Below are 23,302 nucleotides of genomic sequence, written 5' to 3' on the forward strand. Positions count from 1 at the left end.
ATCTCTTATCCTCAAAATGACTGGGTCTTACCAGCTGTTCCTGGCTCTTTATCTGGTCCATATTCTGTCTCTCCAGCTCTTCTTTGGCCTGCAGAGCAGCCAGACGGTCAGCTTCCAGACGTTCTGCTTCTGCCTGTGCGCGTCTCCTTTCCTCCTCCAGCTGAATGGCTCTTTGGATCTGATCTGAGAGCTCTGGAACAAGATGAATCAATGTGGTTACTGCATAAGCCTGGTCAAAGTGAAGGGACTACAAGCAGTCTCCTAGGTAACTGCAGAAGTCACGACAAGCACTTCACTCCTGCTTGCAGTACCCCTTCACTGTGCACCTCAAAGTAATTATTTGTGTAACACATTAAGTAACTGAACTCTGAAGTAGTCAGCTGCACACGATTCAATTTTCTGCAAGATATCTGCACTGAAGCCTGCAGCACCGACATGATTCTGGTGTCCTTAATTGCAAGGACCAGATGTTGCTGTCTCGAACTGAACTGAAACAGAAGCTTCCTTTTCATGGGAAAGGCTTCTTTCCAAAAGTACTTTTTCTGTTAGGAGTTAAGTAAAAAGTACTTGAGAGCTGAACGCTCACTGCCTGCTGGAAGACGCCAAACTACTTAAACTCTCTTGGCAACAGGGGGAAATAAAGTTAGTGCCCTTCAGTTCCCAAATACAATTGGCAGATTTTATGCTACTTTCATACTTTGGCTGGTATCAGTATGTGAATGTATGTATTTATCCCCATAGACAGGTATCAGTAAGCCTTGCCAAGAGATCCCAGTGTCACCAAGGTTTAGGCTAGGTGTAGGCAGTGACCCATATAACCCTCCTATGGAGCACAATACATATGGTCTGGTACAAGTACTTTACCTTTCTCTGCTTTCTGAGTCTTCACCTCATATTCTTGTAGCCTCACCAGGAGCTCCTCCTTTTCTCTCAACATTTGCTCTTTCTCCCTCTCAATTGTCTCCCTTTTCTTCTTTTCGTTTTCTAGTTGTTGCCTGTTAGAAAGAGATTTCATGCTTGAAACTCACTTTCAGACCTAAGGTACAGCCAGACAAGAATGCAGGCTGGGCATTTCTCCAGGCAGCTCAGTGGGAAGCAACTGCCACAAAACGAGAGCCAGAAGGCAGAAATAGATATAGCTTGTTCCTTCATCACTTCAGAATTTTTGCTCAGTTCTGGATACTCCACTTCATAAAAACATTTCTATTTTAGTTGCCTGCCACAGAAATTTAGAACACCAAATAGCTACTACATGCAGAGAGAGAAAATCTGGACTTGGCACTGCAAGTCTGGACTGGGTACTGCAAATCTACTTGGTACAGCAGAGATTTAACTTTGTTACTTCTGGTGTAAGGGAAGCCAAGAAGGCATAAGAACAAGAGCATTGAGGGAATGATACCAAATAAGCCATAAATACAGGAGAAAAGCATCATGATTTCTTGAACCCTAAGCAACCTGCAGCAAGTAGTGGTAGTCCAACAGAATCGCTAATCCTTTTTCTGTGCTTGTAACAGGTCCCTCAGTGCCCTCTTTCCTATTCACAGCGTACCTGCATGCACCCTTGAAGACTTCTTCCTTACTCCCAACCATCCCTTGGTCCAACACATAAATCAGATCCTAACACTCAGGAGGATCCAGAAGGAGCTCTCTCTGAGTGTGCACCACCACACAAGAGCCCACTGTGCCTTTACTTGTGTGTTTCCTTGCAAAAGCCATGCTGCTGCTAGCTGCCCTGCAGGTACAGCTGCCTGCCAACCCCTGCTGTGGCACCGGTGGCATTCATCCCTGCCACCCCATTTCTGCTGATTGTATTTAAGCTCACCTTTCCAATTGTTTCTGGTGCTTCTCCTCCCGGGCCTGGGCTTTCATCTGTTGCACCTCAATGGTGTCGGGCTTTCTGCGCCGCATATACAGTTCATGGTTGCCCATGCAAAGCTGCAGGATCCTCTTGTTAATTCTCAGACGAGGGGCATAGAACACAAAGTCCTAGAAAAGAGACCTGACAGTCAGTTTTCCAAGCGTGCTTTCTCCCAGCATCTTGCCACTAACTTCACTGTAATCAAGACACATACGCAAGCCACTTAAATATAGCAGTAGAGACTGACAGTCTCATCTGAAGTTAAAACAACTGTTATTTAGATTCTTCAGTTAAAGTCTACATAGAATTGACAAGTTACCATTCTAAAAAAGGTATCTGTTACAGAAAATTAACAATTTCCATTTAAAGGAGTTGTTGTGGAGATTGTCACAGAAGATTCTGGGTTGGCAGGTAACCATCTGGGCAACTACTCATACATCTCTAGTACTGAGTAATTAGTTTTTCAGTTTGCAAGGTTTTGTGACCAGAAGATAAAACATCAAACTAAAAATGCATTACAGACTGTTAAAGTAACTGTAGAATTTCCTGATCTGTTTAAAGCAATATTCAAGGCACCATCTGTGGGGTTTTGGGTGTCTTTTTCAGAGAAAGAGAAGAAACACCTTCCAGTGTCATTCCTTCCTCTCCAAGGCATTTCCTAGTTAAGCAGACCTATGCTGTTACTGGAACATCAAATGGCAGCTATTTTCTTGGAACCAGCAAACATAAGGATTATTTTGAATACTGGGTTACAGGCAGTGACAACACACAAGATATTCCAAAATTTCTGGTTGGTTCAGCAAAAAGAAACAGCCCAAATTCGTTATCTGTGTTCTAACCAGGCTTTTATAAAAACTACACACCAGACGATCTCCTGGGAGTCAATCTGAGAAAGGCATGCAGAGGGCCAAGGTCATCACCTGCCTGATGGTTTTTCCCGAGTCCACAGCCACACATTTACAACACAGTCTCAACTTACACAGTGAATAAACTCTGCACCTTTGTGCTTGTTCTCAAGTACTGTGAGGACGGCGATATGGGCAGTAGGCAAGCTGCCACATTACCACCAGCACCCATTCCTCAGAATCACTCTCCCATGGATTGCCTTGCTGCTAGCAAGAGGTGGAAATGAGAAGAGGCATAGCAGGGTGTCAATTCTGCGTGGCAGCAGCGATCATGTTTTAAAATGCCTGAGCTCAGAAGCACAAGTTGTGGCTGTGTTTTCTCCTTGCCCATGGCAGGCAAATTGGAACTAGATGATCTTTAAGGTCCCTTCCAATAAAACTGTAGAATCCTAGAACAGTTTTATCTCTGGAAAAACTAGAAGTTATATGAGAAGCAATGAAAAGCTCTTCACGTACTATTAAGATGACCATGAATATGCTGACAATGACTTGTTTCCTTTAATGCGTTTTTCCAGTTCACACACTGATGCAGAAGAGGCAGTCAGCACAGTGTGTTGTGTCCCACCCCCCAAAAATCCTGCCAGAACCATTCTGAGCTGTACCAGTCTGACACTGCTGTACCTGTAAGCTATTCATTCAACCTCCTGACAAGTCATTTTGAAAACAGTTTGTGTACCTTGTGATGAGCCTGTGTAACCTTATCTAGGTGTTCCTGCTCCGCCAGGGGGATCGGACTAGATGATCTTTTGAGGTCCCTTCCAATCTCTAACATACTGTGATACTGTGAACACATTCTACCCTGAGGCAAGGTTCACTTCTGTGGAGGTAAATGCTGAGGGCACAGGCAGTGGCTGCGTTTATCATTTAAGGCCATAACCAAGGGACAAAACATTGATATAACACAGAAGAATCCCCACCTCCTTTCCTCATCCCCAGTCTCCCGCAGTCGCACATAACTTAGCTTGATATTGTAATGATAACGTGCTGAAGATGTTGAAGCGTGTGGGCAGGCAGGCCTAAAAATTCAAAAGTTTATTCTAGGCAAGATGCCACAGGACTCTACCCATTACATTAGAGTCCATTTAAACACCGACATGTGGAATCCTCCAAGTTAAAGGGAGCTTCCAACCCACACCTTGGGTGGACTGAGCATTTTGTTGTAGTTACACTACTTGCATTTCTCAAAGGAGACACAAGCATATGAAAAGACCCACACAACTTCCCGAGTACTCAGAATTACTGTCCAGAAAAATTCTTCTTTCAGGCATAGCTTTAACTCAGCTTCAGAGGGAAATGGGCAATTGAGGCAGAGGCAGGAAACAGAATGGAGGTTTTCAATGTTAACACCTTTCTGTATCAGCTTCTTGCAAGTCTCTAATTTTAAACTGAGTCAGATTTACTGTTGGGGAGTGGATGCAAAGCTGTGATCCATAAACAGGAGGTGAATACTTTATAATGTGTACAACACACCCAAGAGGCTCTTCTATTGAGGAAGGCATGCCTGACAGACCAGCTTCTTATCTCTCTGGAGTTCTGTTGGCTTTCACTAGCAGTGTCACAGAAAGAAGCTCCTCTCCTTCAAATGCCAGGTTATCTGCAGGAAAGCCCTGCAGCACACTGTGCATGAGTACCCTTTAAACTACTGGGAGGACCTTTTTCTGTTAAACAAATTCATAAGCCATCACCTTTTGACAAAGCCAAACAGCTTATTACTTCTCAGGGGTGTACTCACCCACCAAGGCCAAGTACTGCGGTGGGGGAAGAGAAGAGGAGGCCTTTCTCAACTATTCCAAGTGTTTCACAAGACTGACAGAATGAGATCCACCTATACCAGTTATTCCACTTTATGTTCCTAACAGGTCAAAGTAAGTCCTAATTCTTTACTACAGCAACTCTCAAACACATCAGTAAGTACTGAAAAGCAACATTCACAGGGAGCTACATTTCAGTTCTTCCACAGAAAGCATATACTGCCATTTACCCTACTGTTCAGGGTCAGTGATCACCATGGTCCTCAACTGGCTTTTACTCTTTCAGTAGTGTGAAAGTGAGCAATGATCAGACAGCTCCAAGTACTAACACTCATTTTGCACCTACAATATCTGCAGCTTTATCCTCTCCAAAGACTACTTTATTTTGAGATGAAACAGCATTAGCTGCTCGTATGCAGTATCCAGGAATCCAGTCTAGATATACTTACTGGTGCTTTCTTGTCAATAGGCTTTATAACAAACTTCTTGTCATTGAAAGAGATGTTTCTGATTTCACTCCAAGGGAACCCAATCTTTGGAGTCAGTCTGGAAAGAAAATAAATATTTTTAAAGGATGCTGCAAGGAACTCTGGCATATGAAAAAGTATTAAGCTACTTGCGAGGTCAGATGTTCCTAAGCCACTCCAGTACTGCACCCTTATGTATCCGCCCAGCTCTGCAGCAAGTTCTAATATTACAAAGACTTGCATCTTTGACTGTAACCAATTCCTTTAATTCCCCCCAACAAAATATTTCCATGTTTAATATCACATTATTCTTTTATTCTTCTTTTATCAAGGGAAGAAATATTCTCTAAAGACAGCAGTTAACAATTAAGAATTGTGTCTCACACAAATGGTAATACCAACCCCTCCAATCTAATAATATCTAATGGTAACATCTAACCCCTCCAATATACATGTCAGACACACTTAAGTGCTGACATTTATTTCACATAAATGAAGACACAAGTATTTAATGTTTAGCACTTGGGGAAACATCTGTCACCACAGAGAGCCACTCAAACCCTGTAAGAAACCTTCCTATGGAGCTCATTGGTACAGGGAAACATGACAGTTTTGGGGGAATCTGACTCACTGTCACAGAGATGGAAGGCTACTACATAGCAGGATTTCCCTGGAGCCAAGCATTTTTGTTTAAATTGGACATCAAGAATAAAATACACCCTCTTCAGAATTTACCATTACTCAGCCTTTAACTCAACTGCGAGATTACACAACTCTGTGTGTGTGTGTGTGTATAACATTAAGAACTGCAAAGAAAATGATTTGATAGACTTAAGATTAATTACTCCAGTCTCTGTCATATTAGCTTAAGGGTTTCGACCCTAGATAATACAGCATGATGGACAACTAAAATGATTCACTTCTATTAATGTAAGTTTTATTGCAGGTTCTCCTCTTTAATGCAGAAAAAGTTTGAAGATGCCTAGAAGCAGGGCACTGACATACCCTGCAGTACAGAGGCTCATACACATATAGCATGGTCTCATGGTTGAGCTTCAACAATGAAATCTTTGTGTTTTCACCTTTGCCCCAGTCCCCAAGTTTTGCATGTATAAACCAGAGGCGAAGTACACATTGCTATTTTTCTAGTCCCCATATCTGCCCAAAAGACTTAATTACATAGCAGCAAGAGTTATAGCAGAAACAAGCAGTTTATTCCAGGATGGTATTTGTTTTGCAAACACTCTTGATAGCTCTTTGCAGTCAATGGCTACACTCTGTCTGCTTCTGCAGCTCGAAAAACCTGTTTGTGTGACCGTGGTTACATAGCAAGACTAGTCATTCAAGACTGAAGCATTACATGAGCGAAACTACTTTTCTTTCAAGTGACACTCCTTGTTTTCTGGGTGACAGCACGTATTAGCATTGCAGAAAAGATTGCATTTCTCTCTGCAGTCTTTAACAAAAGTTCCAGAGAGTTCCAATTAATATTTGGGTTGGATTCAAAGCTTTTTGGAAGCAAAGATATAGAATGGGTGAAATCCCTTCTGTATTACAATGATAGTCTGTTACAGCTTAGTGACATGAAACTAAGACCTGGAACATATGGGGCAGGGGGAAGCCACCTAGACAGCAATGCTTTGTCTAAAAACAGCCTAATTTTTACACCCTTTCAATCCTTCAGTTCTGGAGTATTAGAAGAGACTAACAGGCTTAGACACAGCTATTCTCACCTTCCTTTTATGTTTATTTATAGATGTGCTCTATCATTTCCTACCTACTACCCAATTAGCAATGGCTCTGCCTTTACCAGAAGGACTGATTAAAACTACCCATGCCTCAGCAAGACCTCATTTCATTCCTTGTTCACAGTAACTATAGGTTAACTCCTCCCTGGGCCCTGGGTGTTATCCAGCTTTGGTTTCATGTTCACCCCATAATCTTTTTCAAAACCAGGCAGTTGTACACACATCTGTTATTAACTTCAGTGTAGGAATGGCCTTGGATGTCCAAACACTCTGCAGATATGTTAGCCTATCTGGGTTCTCGTACCCAGTGCTGGCATGCCTGGTAACCTGACTCAAGGAAACACTTGGTAACCTCCTTGGTTCAGGGTTCAGCGTTCAGCTCTACAACTGTGCGTGATTTGCCAGATGGCACTGTACAGCTAATGTCTCTGTAGCAAGTCAGGCAAGTCATGAAAACAGAAATGATGTGAAAGCTCATTTCCTAGCACAGCTTCACCTCCTGATCCAAAATTGGAACATGAGCAAGTTCTAGACCTTGCCTTGATGCTGTAAATCAGAAATGTCCCTGGGCTCCCACACCAACCCTTGCTCCGGAAGATCAGAAATGAAACAAAAGCCTCACTTGTCATCCTTTTCATAGATGTTGAGACCCAAGGCATCAACTCCCAGCCAAAGCTCAGTTCCTTTTTTATTCTTTATTTCAAAGTAGTTGATTCCATACATCTCAAGGTCTTGAGCAATCTTGAGGTATTCCAGCATGGCATTCTCTCTGGTTGAGATAGGAAGGAGGGCACATGTTAGCTTCTCATTTAGCTGACTATCTCAAAAACCACAAAGCTGTCAGAAGAAGCTTTTCTTAAACCCACACATCAAACACAGGGGTTAAAACTAACATTCACCATTTGGGATTCCCTTCAGAAATTAATGCTATTACACCTATGAACACAAACAGTGCTCCATCTACCAAGCCATAGTATTTCCAGGCAGGAAATTCACAACACCCATCTCTCTCAGCATTCATCCTTGCCTCAAGGTACAGTCAGTGGGAAAGGTACAGAATCTTAACCTTCCCCATCTGCCAAAGCAAAAGCTTCAGTGAACATTAAGTTAGACTTACACCTTTTCTTATTTTCCAACTCAAAGTCATCAGTGATACACTGTACCTAGGTTCAGGATCTTCATGAAGCCATCCAAGACACTGTTCTCAGCACCAGTGCAAATATCCTACTGAGTTTCACCATGTGGTTCAATGCTGGACTAGAAGATATACACCAAGAGTTCCCAGACAGGCAACTCCTACAGTCTATTTCAAAAGCTGGGTGTAGAACTGCAAGCTTAAGGTAACCAACCAGCAACAAAGAGACCAGTCTAAGGACCAATACAAAACACTTACTTGAGCATGCCACCATGTTCAGCATGCCACACCTGGATCCGTTCTTCCCACTGCTCTCTGGAGAGCTTATGCTGGTCCATCACCCTAAACAAGCAAATAGATATTGGGAATATTACACTTTATGTTCTGCAGTATCCATTAATGCTGATCTTTGCTACAGACTTACTGAAAAATCAGTCCCACCCATGAAGCCTTCCTGAAACCAAGAGGAAGACACTACTCAGCCCAAAGATGTACTCTGTGAAGCAGAGCAATTCAGAATGAACAAAACCCCTTCACAAAACCTTTCTGGTCACTGACAAGAGACGCAAGCAGAATGCTGCCAAAAGAATAACATATACACTGTAGACACCAGAGGGTTAAAGCAAAGCAAAAGTTGGTGTTGTTCCTAGAATTAGACACTGCTGCATCAGGAAGTGCAAACAGGAGTCTTTTGTCTGGTAGCATACATTTATCCTTGTGGGGATGGACTACATAGCCCTAAGACATACTTCCCAGGTACAAGATTTTTAGGACTGTGCATCAGAATTAAGTCCATGCAACTCAGCCTTCTCCAGAAATGACCGGTTCTTGACTGAACGCTTCTCTTATTGAAGAGAACAAATTCATACTGTCAGTTACCAGCATGGCAGCAATGTTTAGGAAAGAAAAGCTGAATTTGAAAGTAATACTTCCTCTGCCTAAGCAACCCAAGGAGAAACCACAAAAGCCACACTCTAGTATGACACAGAAATAAAAGAAGGTAACCCCCCAAATGCATACAGTTCAATAAAAATGGCATGCTTTCAATGGAACTCTCTATTTAACTAGAGTGCAAATTATTGACTTCAAAAATACAGAAGAAAGGGAGACTGCATCAACCAACTCCTTCACCTCTGGGGTATGAGACGCTCTGAATTGAGGTATCCAGGCTTGTGTACATCTTTGTTGTAATCTCCAAATTTGGCCTGCACAGCATATGAGCCAAGAAGAACTGCTGTTTCAGGAGGACAGTAGATCTCATCGCTGAGGATCCCTTCCTTCACCTGCAGGAAGAAGAGCTTCTGTGTGATGTCTTGGATCAGCTCTTCAGACACATCCTCTGGGAAGAACTTGGCACGGAATTTGAACTGGAGGGGATTCTCCTTTCTGATTTCTTGAGCAGAAACCTGAGGACAGAGGTGACACCACAACTGAGCAGGGTTGCAAACAATAGAGTACATTCCTTTTACACAGAAAAAAGCATTCGGGGCATTTTCCTAAGAGGAGAGGGACTGGCAACTCATTACTTCAATTCCTTAATTCTGGCTGTTTACTGGTATGAGAGTACAGGGGAGATGCATTATGTTTTCCAGCTAAGCCAGTAAAATTCCATTTGCACAGCAAACCTTAGTGACTAGAGAATGAGTTACCATGCTATGTCAGATGGGCAAACCCATCCAGTATTGTATGCATTTGACAGAGAACAGCTCCCTGTCATTGAACAGGAACTCCAGTGACTGCCCAGTTAAGAACAATAGTTCATACCCTGAGAAGAAATGCAAGCCTACAAACAAGAGCACATCAGAGGCACCAGTGCTCTGTTACAACTGCTCAGCTTTGGAGTGACCTCTCTTTCACCATAACAACTGATCCTGCATAAGCAGAGACCGAAACCATTCACCAGCCCAGGTGTTCCTCCAGTCACAGCAAGAATAGCTGCTTCAATCAACCAAAGTATAATATCAAGCTGCTGCTGTGTATCTGACAAGTGCAGAAACTATAAAAAGTTTCTGCAATTCACACAGAGAAAAAGGGTAAACTTCCACCATGTCACACCTCACCCAAACAGTTCCCATGGAGGTCACACCACAACCTCTAAAAGCAATCCTGGAGTTATGAGAATTAAGGAACAATTGACAACAGGTACAAGGTTTATAAAGTTGCAGCCAATAACACATCAGGAATCATAAAAGTGTTAACCTTTGTTCAGCAATTAGCCCAAGGTCTGTTACCTTTTTATCAAGCTTCAGCCAAGTCTGGAATCCTTTGTTGTCCACATACTGAAGACCAAAGTACCACACTTCTCTCAAGCCTATGGTTTTAACCACCTGCAACACAAGGGAAAGAAAAAAGGAAAAAATCAATTATTGTAGGCAACAGAGCACCCAAGCTGCAGGTATGCTCAACTCTTGCACAGCCTGCGGGTGCAGACAACAGCCTAATCCTACTCATCTGGCATCTCATCTCTTAATTTCATCTCATTGACAATGACACACAGCTGCAGTAGATGACAGTAATGGCACAGGCCAAGCTACTTGTCCCACACAGTTCCTAGGAGAAGATGATTCTGGGGAAACTGGGAGAAATGAATGGGACAAGTGACAGGCCACCAACTGCTAGACTGGTACACCAGCAGCATCTGAAGCTTCTGCCCCAGAAGATCTACTGTTATCTTCTCAAAACTGTATTTGGTGAAGCAGACAAGTTAGTTCTTTCACCAAAGCTTATGGTGAGATAGCCTGTAACGATGTTAGTAGTAACTACAACTAGGTAGCAGTACTCAACTGATCTTGTCTTGCCAGTCACCAAAGACTATTTGGCTGTAGGAAGCAACTACGGGATGGTTCACACAGCTCCTGCAGTGAGCTCCCTGTGCAGGTCTGAGAATTAAAACAAGCTGCAAGTAGTCACAGCCAAGGGAATTCTTTTTTAAAATTCACACAACTGGTTTTTGAGGACACAAACATAGGAATGGCTCAACACCAGGCCAGATTTAGTTTCACACAGTGTTAGTCCTAACCAGATGAAATCCCTGGGTACACCATCCGTTGACTGGATGGCACACTTACTAGTGAAAACAGTCCTGTTTTGGAGACATTCCTTTTTTTTAGTGGAGATGGCCTAACAAGTTCCTGACTTCCTCCTGCTCTTGGACTGCTTGTTCTTACAGCCCAGGAGTTTGCTGTCAGCTCTGCCTCACTGTCCCCATGTACAGTATTGCTGGGCACTCCATCTGGAGAGCAGACTTGAGAGAAAAGATGATTTCAGGACACTTCATTACGTTTCCCCTATATTTTCCAGAAGTCTGTATCTGGAAGCCAGAAGCTTCCTGTGATTGATAAAAGAGATGGGGAGAAAGGCACCATTCTGATTAGCACTGAGACTTACTGTTTGTATGACATTGTCCGATAACAGGCAATCTATGAAGTTTAGCGACAGGAGCAGACCAAGAAGATCACACAGTAGTATGAAAAATGTCACTAAGCAAATACAATGTTTTAAGGATACAGAAACCAGTGCCTAGTTGAGGAAACAGGACAGCTTCATAGCAACACACTGTGGGCTCTATTTAGTAGGGTACAGTTCACACATTCTACTTCAGCAGGGCCAGACATATCTAACTAGAGTTTATGTTAAGAAAATGAAAATCAAGCAAACCCTACAGCCACCCAAACAAAAGCTCCCAAGCCCCTCAAAGATCTAGGGTCTGAAAAGCACTTCAGCCCTTACTGGACTAGAATTCCCCTCCCCTCTTCCCCCCAAGCAGCTCGTTTCCCCACAGAACAGGCAAGTTTATGACAGCTACATGTATTTTTAGAAGGGTCAGAGCTGGGCTTTACTGAACCCAGCAGAAGAGCAGGGGTACTTCCTGTTGCACAAAAAAGTGCAGCAACTTTGTTAAAATAGAGCTGCATAAATCAAGCAGTTATCAGGCCATTCCCTCTGAATGTCTCTTACAACAGAAAAAGTACACTTCTTCTACAAATCAAGTTAGAAAACTTGCAGAAGTTGTAGGCCCTCAAGTTCTTCCCAAACCCGAAAGACAAGGAAGGAGAATGTATTAAGCTGAACATCAGTATCTGGCCATTTTGAGTTCCAATGCAAAGAACAATGTCATGAACATTTTCACCTATATTCTAGGAAGCGGTCTGGAAACCTCCTCTGCAGCAAACCAAGGACGAACTAAGAACCAAGGCACAGTCAAGATGGGAGTCAACTTTATCCCCCCAGCCCCAAAATGCACAAAGCAGCAAATCTTATGCCTTCCCATTCCAGCCAGGAATGTATTCACTCCCAGACACCACCAGTGGCACACTCTCCTCCACTGGAGCATCTTTCCCTCTTGGCCAGCTGCAGAGCCCACAGCTGTGTAGGGTCTCAGGACACCTCAGATCATTGCAGCATAAACTCCACACAGGTCTGGCTTGAGCAGAGGTGAACTCTGTAGTTACAGCTTTCCACTCTTTCTCCCCTTCCATAAAAGTGAGCTATAACTCACCTTACGTGCAGGATACACCTATATGACAGCAAAGCCTAAAGCTCAAGGGCACTGCCAGAGCAGCCTTGCTGGCTGACAGCTCGAGCCAAGAAATCATCTTGTGGTTTTTAAAAATAGCCTGCTTCTTCAACGCCCTTTTCCTCTCAGGGTGGGTCAAGCTGGGCCACTCCCCATACCTGTGAAAACCTGTTGCCTCCACAGGCTTTATCTCAGTGTAAACTCCATCCAAGATAAGGGCCTAGTAAAAGGCTTGCACAGCAGAAGTGAAGAGGGGATGTCAGAACAGTTGCAGCTAAACATACAGTCTTGACCTTCCCCTGTTTTGCTCTGCACTTCTACCTCAGTCTTCTCTTGATATGCAGAAGTACACCATAACAAGGTATGGACTATGGATAAGAACTTTCAATCAGAGGCTTTAAACCCAATCTATGGGATGCAAGGAGCAGATCTTCATGAGGTGACAATCTATCCCAATAGCAGTAATAAATGCTGCAACAAGCAGACCCCAGAAATACAGAACTATCTAGACAGCAAGCTGCAAGTATCTTGGAACCAAAGCATCCCCACCTTTTTCCACGTTCTCAAGATCTTGTGCTTCATCTTTGGAGGTCAAGAAAGAAGTCTCTCTTCTGCCAGAGAGATGACCCAACTCTTAATAGCTGTAAACATTAGTGACTATATGGGAGGGGGGAAGTCATTGTCATAAAGGACATAGGATGCAATTACACTGTCTGATCTAAGGTATTGCTTTTAAAAACCTGGCTTTTAGTAATTTGGATTTTTGCACTCTCAGAGATAAAACCACAGTTGCCTGGTTTGGGTTAACATGGAAGGGGCTGGCAGAGGAAGTTACCCTGATACAAGGGTGATCAGCAGTGAATGGAAAGTCAAACACAAAGGCTGGTTCCATGCAAATGCACATTTCATATGCACTTCACCAAATTTCCAATGAATACTTTATCCCATATCATTAATAATCCAAAGAAATAAAAGTTAGATTTAATGCCAGACACAGTCTGTAGTACTTTATTTTGTACTGTGAAGTTCTGCAGCAATTATAGATTTCCTCCTTTCACTCCCTCCAAGGACCCACTAAATGTTTTTCCTTTGTTTGTTGGGGGTTTGGGCTTTTGTGTTTGGTTTCTGTTTCTTTGTTTGTTGTCTGTTTTTGACAAGCACTTCTCAGTGCAGAGTTATCATAAAGCATGGCAAGTTGTAGGTAGCTCACTGAAAGAAGAAACAGTACCAACAAAAACTCAGAAGGAACGGACGTTTTTAGCCAGTTCTGCCTACCTGAGTTAAAGCTCAGCAATCCCTTGCTACCAAGGCTAGCAGGAGATGAGAGGAGAAGCACAAACGAACTGCTGCAACATTTCATAACCAGCTCAATATGTGTAACTGAAGTCTGCATAGATCTGTTCTTGGTTTGGTTTTCAGGGTTCCAGCAGTAATAGCTAGAAGCAAACTTTTTATTTTTTAAATTCCAGAACAGTAAATTTTTCTACTGAAATCTCAGCCTTGCTTCGGTTTAAGAGCAAGCTATCCAAGAAAAGAGTAACAGTTTTACAGAGTACTCTGTTTATTTTAGTTGTCTTTATTTGACCTTTGTAGGTCCATCTCCAAACAGAACTGTATATTGTTAATACAGCAGCAGGAAGAATAGCAGTATGGGAGGAGAGTCTTGGCTAGCCCTCCACTTCCTTGCGAACCCCTGGGAGCAGGCTGGACAAGTCTTTGCTCAATCCTGCTGCACAGAGGCTTTTTACAAGGCATGCTGCTATAGCTGCTGCACAGTGATCACAAACTCTACTGGTTTTCTAGTATTCTGGCAAACACCTGTGGCATGTGGCTACCTCCAACCCAGCTTCTGATGGGTCTGTCAGCCCTCTGAAGACCTGATTCTGGGACAACATTTCAACTTCAGAATTCAGTTAAGTTCCAAGCTGTATTTCACAGCAAGAGGCGACCTTTTACATGCTACCTGTGCTGCATAGACATTTTAGATCCCTTACGACACTTTACCATCTAACACTGCTAGGGAGATAGGTTTCACTGGAACATAACATACCTGCAAGGATTTTTGCTTTTTTTCTTTTATTGTGATGAAATTTAGAGCTCTTAGCTCAGACCAGGGCCCTTGGATTAGGAGACAGAAGAAAGAAAGGTAGGTTTGGAATCCAGTCTTAAGAAAACACTATAGTCTGAAATGTACTCCAAGCTTAAACAAGAGCCCATACCAAACCTCACTGACCTGGTCAAACAGCTGCTTTCCTGTAGTGTTTGGCTGGATGGCAAACTCCAGCTCTGCATCCATAGTAACAACTCGAACATTGATCTAAGGAGAAAAACAAAAAGCATTGTTTAAGACTTACTGAAAGCTATTTCTTGGTGTTAACAAAGTACTTTGTGTACAGTACAGTCTCCATGCTTCGATGCACTACCGTAACCTCTTTAGTATACACACTTAAGCCCCAATTAGATTTGTGTTACCACACCTGCACACTTATTTGGGGGACTGACTCTGCTGTGTTATCCAGATTGCTCTGCAGGTTTTCCCACTCAAAACAGAATTTGATTGAGCTTCTAGTTAAATGAGAGGGAATTTCTGACTTGACCATTTCCAGGCCTAAACCCCCTTGGAATAATGGCTCCTGCAAGCACACAACAGTTGCCTACAGGCAATCCCCTTGGCTTACAAAAGGCCCTAATGACTAAATTAAATTTAAGACTTATAATTTAACTTCCATTTGTATTAGAGCTGGCATTAATCTGAGGTTTTAAGGGCAAAAGGCTTCAGATTTTTCTTAGGAAGCAATCAGCATTAACCTGATACATGTTGATTCTTTCCCCTCATAAAAAAAGTCTACACATCACATAAAACCAGCAGTTACAGGTACTGAATGACGCTACAGGGCAAGAGTTCATAAAGCTATTGCTGTTAGTGAAGCAACAACACAACCAGATTTACTGCAATGGCAGAAGTAGACTGCAAGACAGAGATTACTAGTGTATGCAGAAGGCATGAGTGTTTAATGACTAGAAAAAGTCCATTAGCAGTTAATCAGGAGGCAGGAGCAGCAACTAAGCTTGCACGGAACAGCATAAAGACCAGAAAAATGGCAAATCGGGGCAGGATTACCTCCAACTGTTCTTGACTACAGGAGACTATACTGCTTGCAATGTATCTCAAAAAAACAACCCCAAAACAAACACAAAACCCCACTCTAGGACAATCGTGTAATAGAGTTTACTAGCAAGTCAGATTGGTGGCTTGGTATTTTGAAGGAAAGAGAAGAAAAAGCGGGCATGTAAACATAATGCCAGATAACAGGAAAGCCAATTTCTCAACATTTTAGAAATGCAATGTTACAGAACAGCCCAGGAGAGCCTGCTACAGCTGCAGCACTGATGCCCAGTGCGGGGCATCATTTGAAGAAATGAGAGGAACAGGTAGAAGAGAAACAGAATCATTCATTACAAAGCCCTGACACTGCAGCAGTTTCCAGCCACTTAAGTATATTTAAACTCTAGGATAAATGTCAGGTTAAATCAATGTTACATTTAACACAGAACTGCGAACAAAACAAGTTGCCTCTGCTAGTTTTAGTCAAACAGAAAATTTTGCATCTGTTTTCAGTGAGACATGAAGGCATCAAGTGTCTTTCAGCCTTTACTGAATTGTTTCTTTCTCCTGCTCTCTCCCAGATGATGCTCCTATAGAAAGATGACAGAAGGCAGTTTCCAAGACATGGAACCCCAGAACTGAACCAGAGAAGACAGCTACGTGGGTGCCTTGTCACTTTCAATCTGTATTTATAAAGCAGTGTCCTTTAAATTAGCATTAAAAAAAAAAAAAATCCTCTAAAAGCAGGAAGAAAGAACAAGCAATAAAGGTTTTCTAAGAACTCCTTTTCCCAACTGTAGCATTTAAGATCCATGCTTCATTATTCCTCTGCCTTAAGAACCAAAGGTTTCCCAAACAGTGTTTGCAGTGTAGGAAGGGAGGAGAAGTTCAGATACCAAATTCTCAGGAACAGCAAGGCTGCAATTTGAAAATGTGACCTTAAAAAACTCCTGTTGCTTAATCCCTCTCAAAAACAAATCCCTAATCATATTCTAATCCCTTTCTACCCCCTTTGAGAAAACATGCTTGTAATCTACAGTTTTGTTTTGTACAAGTTATTTGTACTCTGCACTGAAACTCCACAGTGGATATAAAATAAGTATCACTTTACAAACCGAACAACTTGAGGGGATGTGCTTCCCATTCCTTACCAGAAAGCCTGCAGGATGTTGGCCAAGCACAGAATTCCAGCTGATGAACCTTTTACTCTGTGTCTCCTTAGCAGATATTTATTAGTAAGAAAAGGTAAACTCCCTAGTCTAGGGGAATACCTTGCACTACTCTAACCCCAAAAGACCCTTCTGGATGCACTCTCCTTCTTAAAGGATAGGCTAGTTAGTGAGCTATTTAGTGCTAAAGCCATCTACCTCCTACATCTTTTAAGAATTATTTTAGCATTAAGACCAAAAATTGAAGTAATCAGCTTTCCACTTCAATCATTTAAAGCCATAAACATGCAGGAACATGACTACTTGGTTATCCAAAAAGCTTTCAAGGACACTTGGGGCATGTGGTATAGGTTAATTTCTGTGTTCTCAAAGGGCTGAACAACCAGCAGGATCAAGAGGAATTCCCTGGTGTGCCCTTACAGAAGCTGGTAGCCACATGACAGTCAGAGCAAGGAGAGACAGGGCCTCAAGCAGTTGTCACTTCAATGGGTTGATGACTGCCTGGGAAAATCCTTTGAGTCTCCTTCCTGACATATTAAGTCCTCTTGCTTCTCATCTCCAAACCTTTGCCTTGATTTACAGAAGAACAGCTTTAACAGTGTTTCTGAACAGATGTCCTACAACCACTCCACATAAGCTTTTAACAAGAGAAGCTGGTAATGAAGCAGACAACCAGAGCTTAAGCCACCTCAAACCCTGATTTAGACAGTCTGGAGAAACCCTCATATGTCTGTTAGGCTGACACACAACCAGTTTGGCATTCAGCTCAGACCACATAAAACTCTCCATGGAGCCAGGATAATTAAATCAAAACCCAAGGTGCTAACCAATTCAAGATACTGTTGTGGCGGAAAACAAGGAACTCTTATTTCTGTCAGCAACAAAAAGAACAAGACACAGTTAAGATGACTTTCACAAGTGAAGCCCTGCTTACCCTGCGCAGTAGGCAGGGCAGGTCGTAGCAGTACCCCAGGACAAAACTGAAGTCATAACCAAAAAGAAATCAGTTTTTTATTGTTTCAGAGCACAGGTGCGTGGAAAGGGAGCAAAGCACATGGCTGTTTTACATGAAATAAGGAATTTCAAATGCACATAGCATGCTAGAAATCCTAGACAATAAGACGTAACTTCCTTCTCAATAAGTAAATCTCATGACACGTTCATTATACTTTCATGTCCAAGACTAACATACTTGAAATGAATGACAAATAGGGCCTTAGAAGGTTATTAAGGAAACATTACAGAACACAAGTTTTTCCTCTTTCCCTGTCCTAGGTTGCATAAATTTGCTAACAAATTTGATCCAGAGGGGAACAACCACTCCACTGAAAAGGCAACGCCATTTGCATTTAAAGGAAAAAAGCTTCATGAATCATAAAAGACAACAGAAACACTAGAACTTACTATAACAATTCCACACTTCAAACTGTTCAGGGTGGACTGTAACACGTTACATACATTTCCCACTAGGACAAGAGAGTGGAAGTAAGATGAAAGTTGAAACTGCAGTGAACTTCAGAATACAGTTTAAGTAATTGTAACACTATGGAATGTTCTTGTATTAGAAGTTATAGTAGTTAGAATGGGATCTTCCTTGCCTTAGCAATGTCCTTGAGTCACGCATTTGTTCTTACTTTCTGGTTGGTTTTTTTTTTATCATTGTTAAAAATCACATCTGTTTTAATGTTAAGTCAGTAGACCAACCTGTGGGGCACTGCAACCTTTCAGAAACCATACACCATACAGTACCTAACTTAGAAATTTCAAATTGGAAAAACATTCAGAAGAACATTCTCTCTTAAGGAAGGAACACACTGCCAACTAGCCGAGTGGCAACATCTTCCCTGTGTAAGATCCAGCACCTAGGTAGGAGCCCAAGATGACACTGCCTCTTCAACCCCTTCCTCTCATACATGCCCAGTTTCCAGGTGCGTTGGGCACTATGCATGCACAGGTAGACTCTTTCTTCCCCCCTTAAGTTTGATTCCTGAGCCATATTCTGTTGGTCCAGAATTTGCCTCTAGCTGCAGGCAACACGGTATCTTTGAAGTTATCTTGATACTACATCTCCACTGCAAACACTCCATCTTACACTGTAGGGGAAAAGGAAGGCAGAACAGAAAAAAAAAAACAACCCATAGCCCTCACACATAGTAAGCCATCATGGATATTCTTTACCCTGATACATGAAATTCAATGCTTCTTAAGTTCACTTAATTCACTATAATAAAATGGTTCAGTGAAACCATGAAGTTGTGCAAGTCATTTAAAATACCACACAATTTATTTCCAGTGAATGTGTAAGATAAAGGGCAGTAAATACCAACTTTTACCCATACACACAAGATAAACCAGTATTTAATGTGTTGCATATCATCATATTATGCAGCTCTAAATGCCTCAGACAATGCTCAGGAATGTTTTCTTCCTCTTTTCAAGGAAGGATAAAGACCAGAGCCTCTTTAATAGCAGGTTTACAAGTGCAAATATTAGAGAAGTGTCTTTCTAAGTGGTAGCAATTAGCAGTATCATGGTGGAGAAACCTAGACAGGAATGCCTTCTTTCTTCAGTCACTGGACCTCTGGAAATACCAGGCAAATAGCTAGTACACATAAGCAAATCAACTGCATTTTGAAGTGCTGCACCTGCACAGCATGTACTGCGAAAACCAGCATGCAGGCCTGTTAAGGCTTCTTGCACATACGTGAACTGACCATATAGGGGACCATATAGAACATGGACATGCTTGTGCTGGAGGACTATGGCGGTCTTAATAACAAATACAAGAAAGTGGTGCTATTAATATTCTTAAGAAAACAGTAGGATTAAGCTTGTACTTGTAACAAACAACAGACAAGCTTTTTGCCCCGATTTGCAATGTACCTACATGGACAAAATAATTTCATTTCAGTCTTAGCAACCAGACCTGTTCATAGATGTGTGCACTGAGTCTGGTAATAGGAAAAGTGATTTCATGTAGCAGCATCAGAAGGACCCTGAAAATGCTCTTTATTCTTCCACCTTCCATACATTAATGCTCTTGGGTTCCAGACCCAACAATAAAGGAAGATATTGTGCTAACTGATGGAGTACCTGTAATCACAGCTCCTGCAAACTCTTCTGGGAAAACTTTCAACTTCAATTAGGAAAAAAAAAAAAAAGAAAAGAAAAGAAAAAAAAAAACACTACAAAACCCCAAAAACCTCTAGGGGCTCCAGAGCTCAGAGGTGACCTGCTCACAGCTTCAGTGTCTGCATTTCTCTATCCTCCACAAGTTATTTCAGTCAACAGCTAATAGTCAGACTGCATAGAGGGCAATTCTGGGAGGGTCAGCAGAGCGAATAACCCAAACAATTGGAGAGGTATTAGTTCAATGTATTATGTTATTCTTTAGCACTTATCAATGTGTCAAGAACATATCACTTTGAGCCAATTCTCTTTCTTCTCCAACAGAATAACCTGCCTGATGTATTGAACTTCACCTGTTAACGTATTTGATGGGATCCCATATGACAGACTAGGCATACAACAAATCTGAGCCATGTGAAATGACAACTGAATGACAAGTTGCACAACTAAATTATCCATAGCTTCTGTCAAAGCAAGAGACAGTGTCATGAATATCAAGCAAATGATTTACTGCTGCAGGACTGCCAAAGCATGATTTCCTTCCCAATTAAGCTCAGCACTGTCACCTTGCTGAAACTACTGCAGGGACATGTATTCTGACCTTTCCATGGCAGACCAGGTTCTTGAAAGGGGGATGGATGAGAGTGTGCTGGGGTGGAGGGAGTAAGAAAATGCAGTTAAGTGTTGTCACAAGTCCCTGGAAGATGGAGTGCATTTACAGGTTCACAAACAGCACCTAGTCAAGAACAAAACAGAAACTTCAGGACAGGGATGGACCTCAAAGGTCTTGGTACAGTTGCAGGTGTTATAGTTGGAGTTGTGAGAATGGACAAGAGGCAGACAAAGAACAAACTACGGGCTTGCAAACAATGGGCTACACACAGCAGGACTGTAGACAAGCATATAGTCTATTATAATGCCCAGAAAAGCACCACATTTCCTGGTGTGATGATATTGCATAGAAGAAAAAATTACATTCTTGAGTGTATTTGTCACCGGATGCAGGTCAGAAGGCAACTATTCTGTCTTGTTTGCCTGAAGACTCACCAGTTGGAATGCTGTCACCCAAATTTGAATGTTTCTTTTGGAAGGGAGCAAGTTAATCAAGGGGAGTTTGCAATTATCTGCAGGTCAGGTGGGTTTGGGTTGGTTAAGCATTTCAGGGCTTTTTTGGCTGGTGCTTTGTTTTGGTTTTGAGTGTTCTTCCTTCTCTTCAGGCAGAGGGGCTGGTTCACTAGCATAGTGCTGATGTTTTCCAAACAGGAGAGGAGTTGTCTGTAACATGGTGTACTTATAGAGAAGACAGAACTTTTAAACCCAGAATGAGGGGAAAAAAAAACCCAAAACCAAACAACCCCACCCAAAAACCCTCTTATTTTGCAGGCTAGGTAACAGGAAAAGAATCAGTAATTGCTGCAGTGGTAAGATACTGGGATACTATATAGGCATTACATTTTTCCAATTTAAAGGATCTCCAAGAATCTAAAATGAAAAGGCAAATGGCAAACCTCCAAATTCCAATTACTCTTCTGTGAGGAGAACATGATTCCTAAGGGAGCCTGAAAGAGACGCACAACACCTCACCAAAGCAAGCCTTTAACACATTCCTCTCCTGCTCCCATGCCAGGATACTTTCTGAACTACCTGCCCAACACCTAGCATTTCAGAGGGCAATGACAGGACAGCGAAAGAGTCCCAAGCGTTCCCTTCCACACTACAGAGCACACAGTTTGCTAACAAGGATGAAAGCAGCTTCATCAGCTCACAAAACACAAATAGGGACATTGGCATCCACTTGACTGACAAGGCAAGCTCATTTCTCCCATTTAACTGACCCAGTTTCTCAGCATACCATGTTAAATCAAGAAGACCTGACTGAGAATCAAAGGACACGCTCCATTTCAAATCTCATTGTGTTAAACATTGCTTCCTCTTTGCAAATAAATGGGAGCATTAAGTCACGTTCCACTGGAATTCCTGCAAGTCTATGAAGTAGAGTTAGGTACTGCTGTATCTGCAGCAGGTACAACTGGAGCTAAGTAGGCTGGTCTTTGTTTCTTAGAACCTTGCTCACCTTCCTGGAGAGGAGGAAATACCACTGAGGGTAAATATCATTTATACAATAATCTAGAAGCTAGTGGTTAGTTTAATATTGCCCAGCACAGTTGTTAGTCTTAACTGCTAGTCAGTAAGTACAATGTTAGTAATGCTAATACTGACTACTAGTGCTTAAACGCTAATACAAGCAACAGCTTGTACAACTGTATTTTTAATAGTAATCCTCAGTATTTATGGAGCAGTAACTATATCAGCTATACTTACCTGAAATTTCTTAAGCTTACTAAAGGCAGTAAGAACCCAAATATTTGCTGCTCTCATGTAAAGTGAAAGCACCTTGCAACAAATTACATAAAATAAGTTCTTCTACAGAGAAAAAGTACTTTGAGTAGAAGCCAAAACCAATTTTGAAGTGAAATCTGAAAGCTACACTCTTTTGGATGAATGAAAGGGGGCAGGACAGGCAGCAGGGCTCACATGGGCAGGAAAACCCTGAACACCCAGATACAGGGAGTCATCCAGAAATTCCAGTTTTAGCAGGTTGAATCTTTAGGACAAACCTCCCTCTCCCTGCCAGCATACACGAACAGATCACAAGAAAGCCAGCCTACTGAATTTGGTTTTGCAGCCAGGTCACTTGACTCTTCTTCGTGAGACAACATGAAGTCTGCCTTATAATTAAACATGAAGATAATCCTAGACTGTAAATTCAAGCCTTTTTAGTTTAGATAGGCATGTAATTTAGATGGCATCTTCTGCACATCTCAGTTTCCTTAACTGAAGCCTGGTATATCTTCTGTCAGCATATAATAAATGCATAGCAGGCATCTGCATGTAAAACTGAGAAGCACCCATGGCTGTAATTCAGTTCTTTATCTTCGGTCAAGCAATAATGTTCTGCATGCCAGAAGATCATGAAGATTTCATGCAGGTGTGGCAAGCACACGTGATGCTGCACCTCTGACAGCCCTGGTTCCCAAATGCCTCAGTCTCAGTCAGACTTCCAAGATCCTCCACCCCTGGTCAGCTCTGTACAGTTAACATGAGTTGCTCAGTAAAACCTAGGAAGTATACTTCCCAGAGAAAAATATTTCTCCCCCCACCAAAGTTCCCCCCCAGCTCTCTCCTAAGAAGCCAACTGCATCAGTCTGTTTCAAGTTAGAAATAACTGGGCGGAGAGGGAGAGACAGAGGTCTTTCCAAAATTTTAAAATTCACATCTTTTTAACATATAAAGTTACCTTGGGACAGGCCTATGTTCTGGCAAGACATAAACCAATGCAGTTTAAGACTGAAAGGCCCCAGGATACTGCCCTTAAACAAAGCTCAGTACACTCAGGGAGTTCAGATGTTTCTCATGCAAAACATCTGCCCTCACTTTCCAAGAGGGACTTAGGAATAGTTTACTCTGAACACAGACAACGTCAGGAAGCAGCAGGAGGGTGTGTGGTGTTCTGTTGA

At 42.2% G+C, this 23,302-nt stretch overlaps 2 protein-coding genes across 3 annotated transcripts in view; both read right to left on the bottom strand.

Moving 5' to 3' along the window:
• Window positions 1-23,302, bottom strand: part of ZC2HC1B (zinc finger C2HC-type containing 1B) — a gene marked incomplete at its 5' end in the record, with an annotated part of 264,177 nt that overhangs the window by 65,971 nt on the left and 174,904 nt on the right. The window lies entirely within an intron of this gene.
• Window positions 1-23,302, bottom strand: part of EZR (ezrin) — a 35,675-nt gene that overhangs the window by 3,299 nt on the left and 9,074 nt on the right. Inside the window, exons 2-10 of one of the 2 annotated variants that reach the window (XM_061378241.1) lie at window positions 14,614-14,697; window positions 10,096-10,191; window positions 8,996-9,270; window positions 8,123-8,206; window positions 7,352-7,498; window positions 4,964-5,060; window positions 1,823-1,986; window positions 865-995; window positions 32-192 (exon numbers count right to left, since the gene is read on the bottom strand). In XM_061378241.1, the coding sequence (XP_061234225.1) occupies window positions 32-192; window positions 865-995; window positions 1,823-1,986; window positions 4,964-5,060; window positions 7,352-7,498; window positions 8,123-8,206; window positions 8,996-9,270; window positions 10,096-10,191; window positions 14,614-14,697 (1,239 nt within the window). The remainder of the gene's footprint in view (window positions 1-31; window positions 193-864; window positions 996-1,822; window positions 1,987-4,963; window positions 5,061-7,351; window positions 7,499-8,122; window positions 8,207-8,995; window positions 9,271-10,095; window positions 10,192-14,613; window positions 14,698-23,302) is intronic. The other variant, XM_061378243.1, reaches the window with a different exon arrangement.

The sequence above is a fragment of the Neopsephotus bourkii genome, unplaced genomic scaffold (genome assembly GCF_033783945.1).
Source record: "Neopsephotus bourkii isolate Nb327-2 ecotype Australia unplaced genomic scaffold, CSIRO-AGI_Nbou_v1 NB_1765, whole genome shotgun sequence".
Classification (NCBI taxonomy): Eukaryota; Metazoa; Chordata; class Aves; order Psittaciformes; family Psittacidae; genus Neopsephotus; species Neopsephotus bourkii.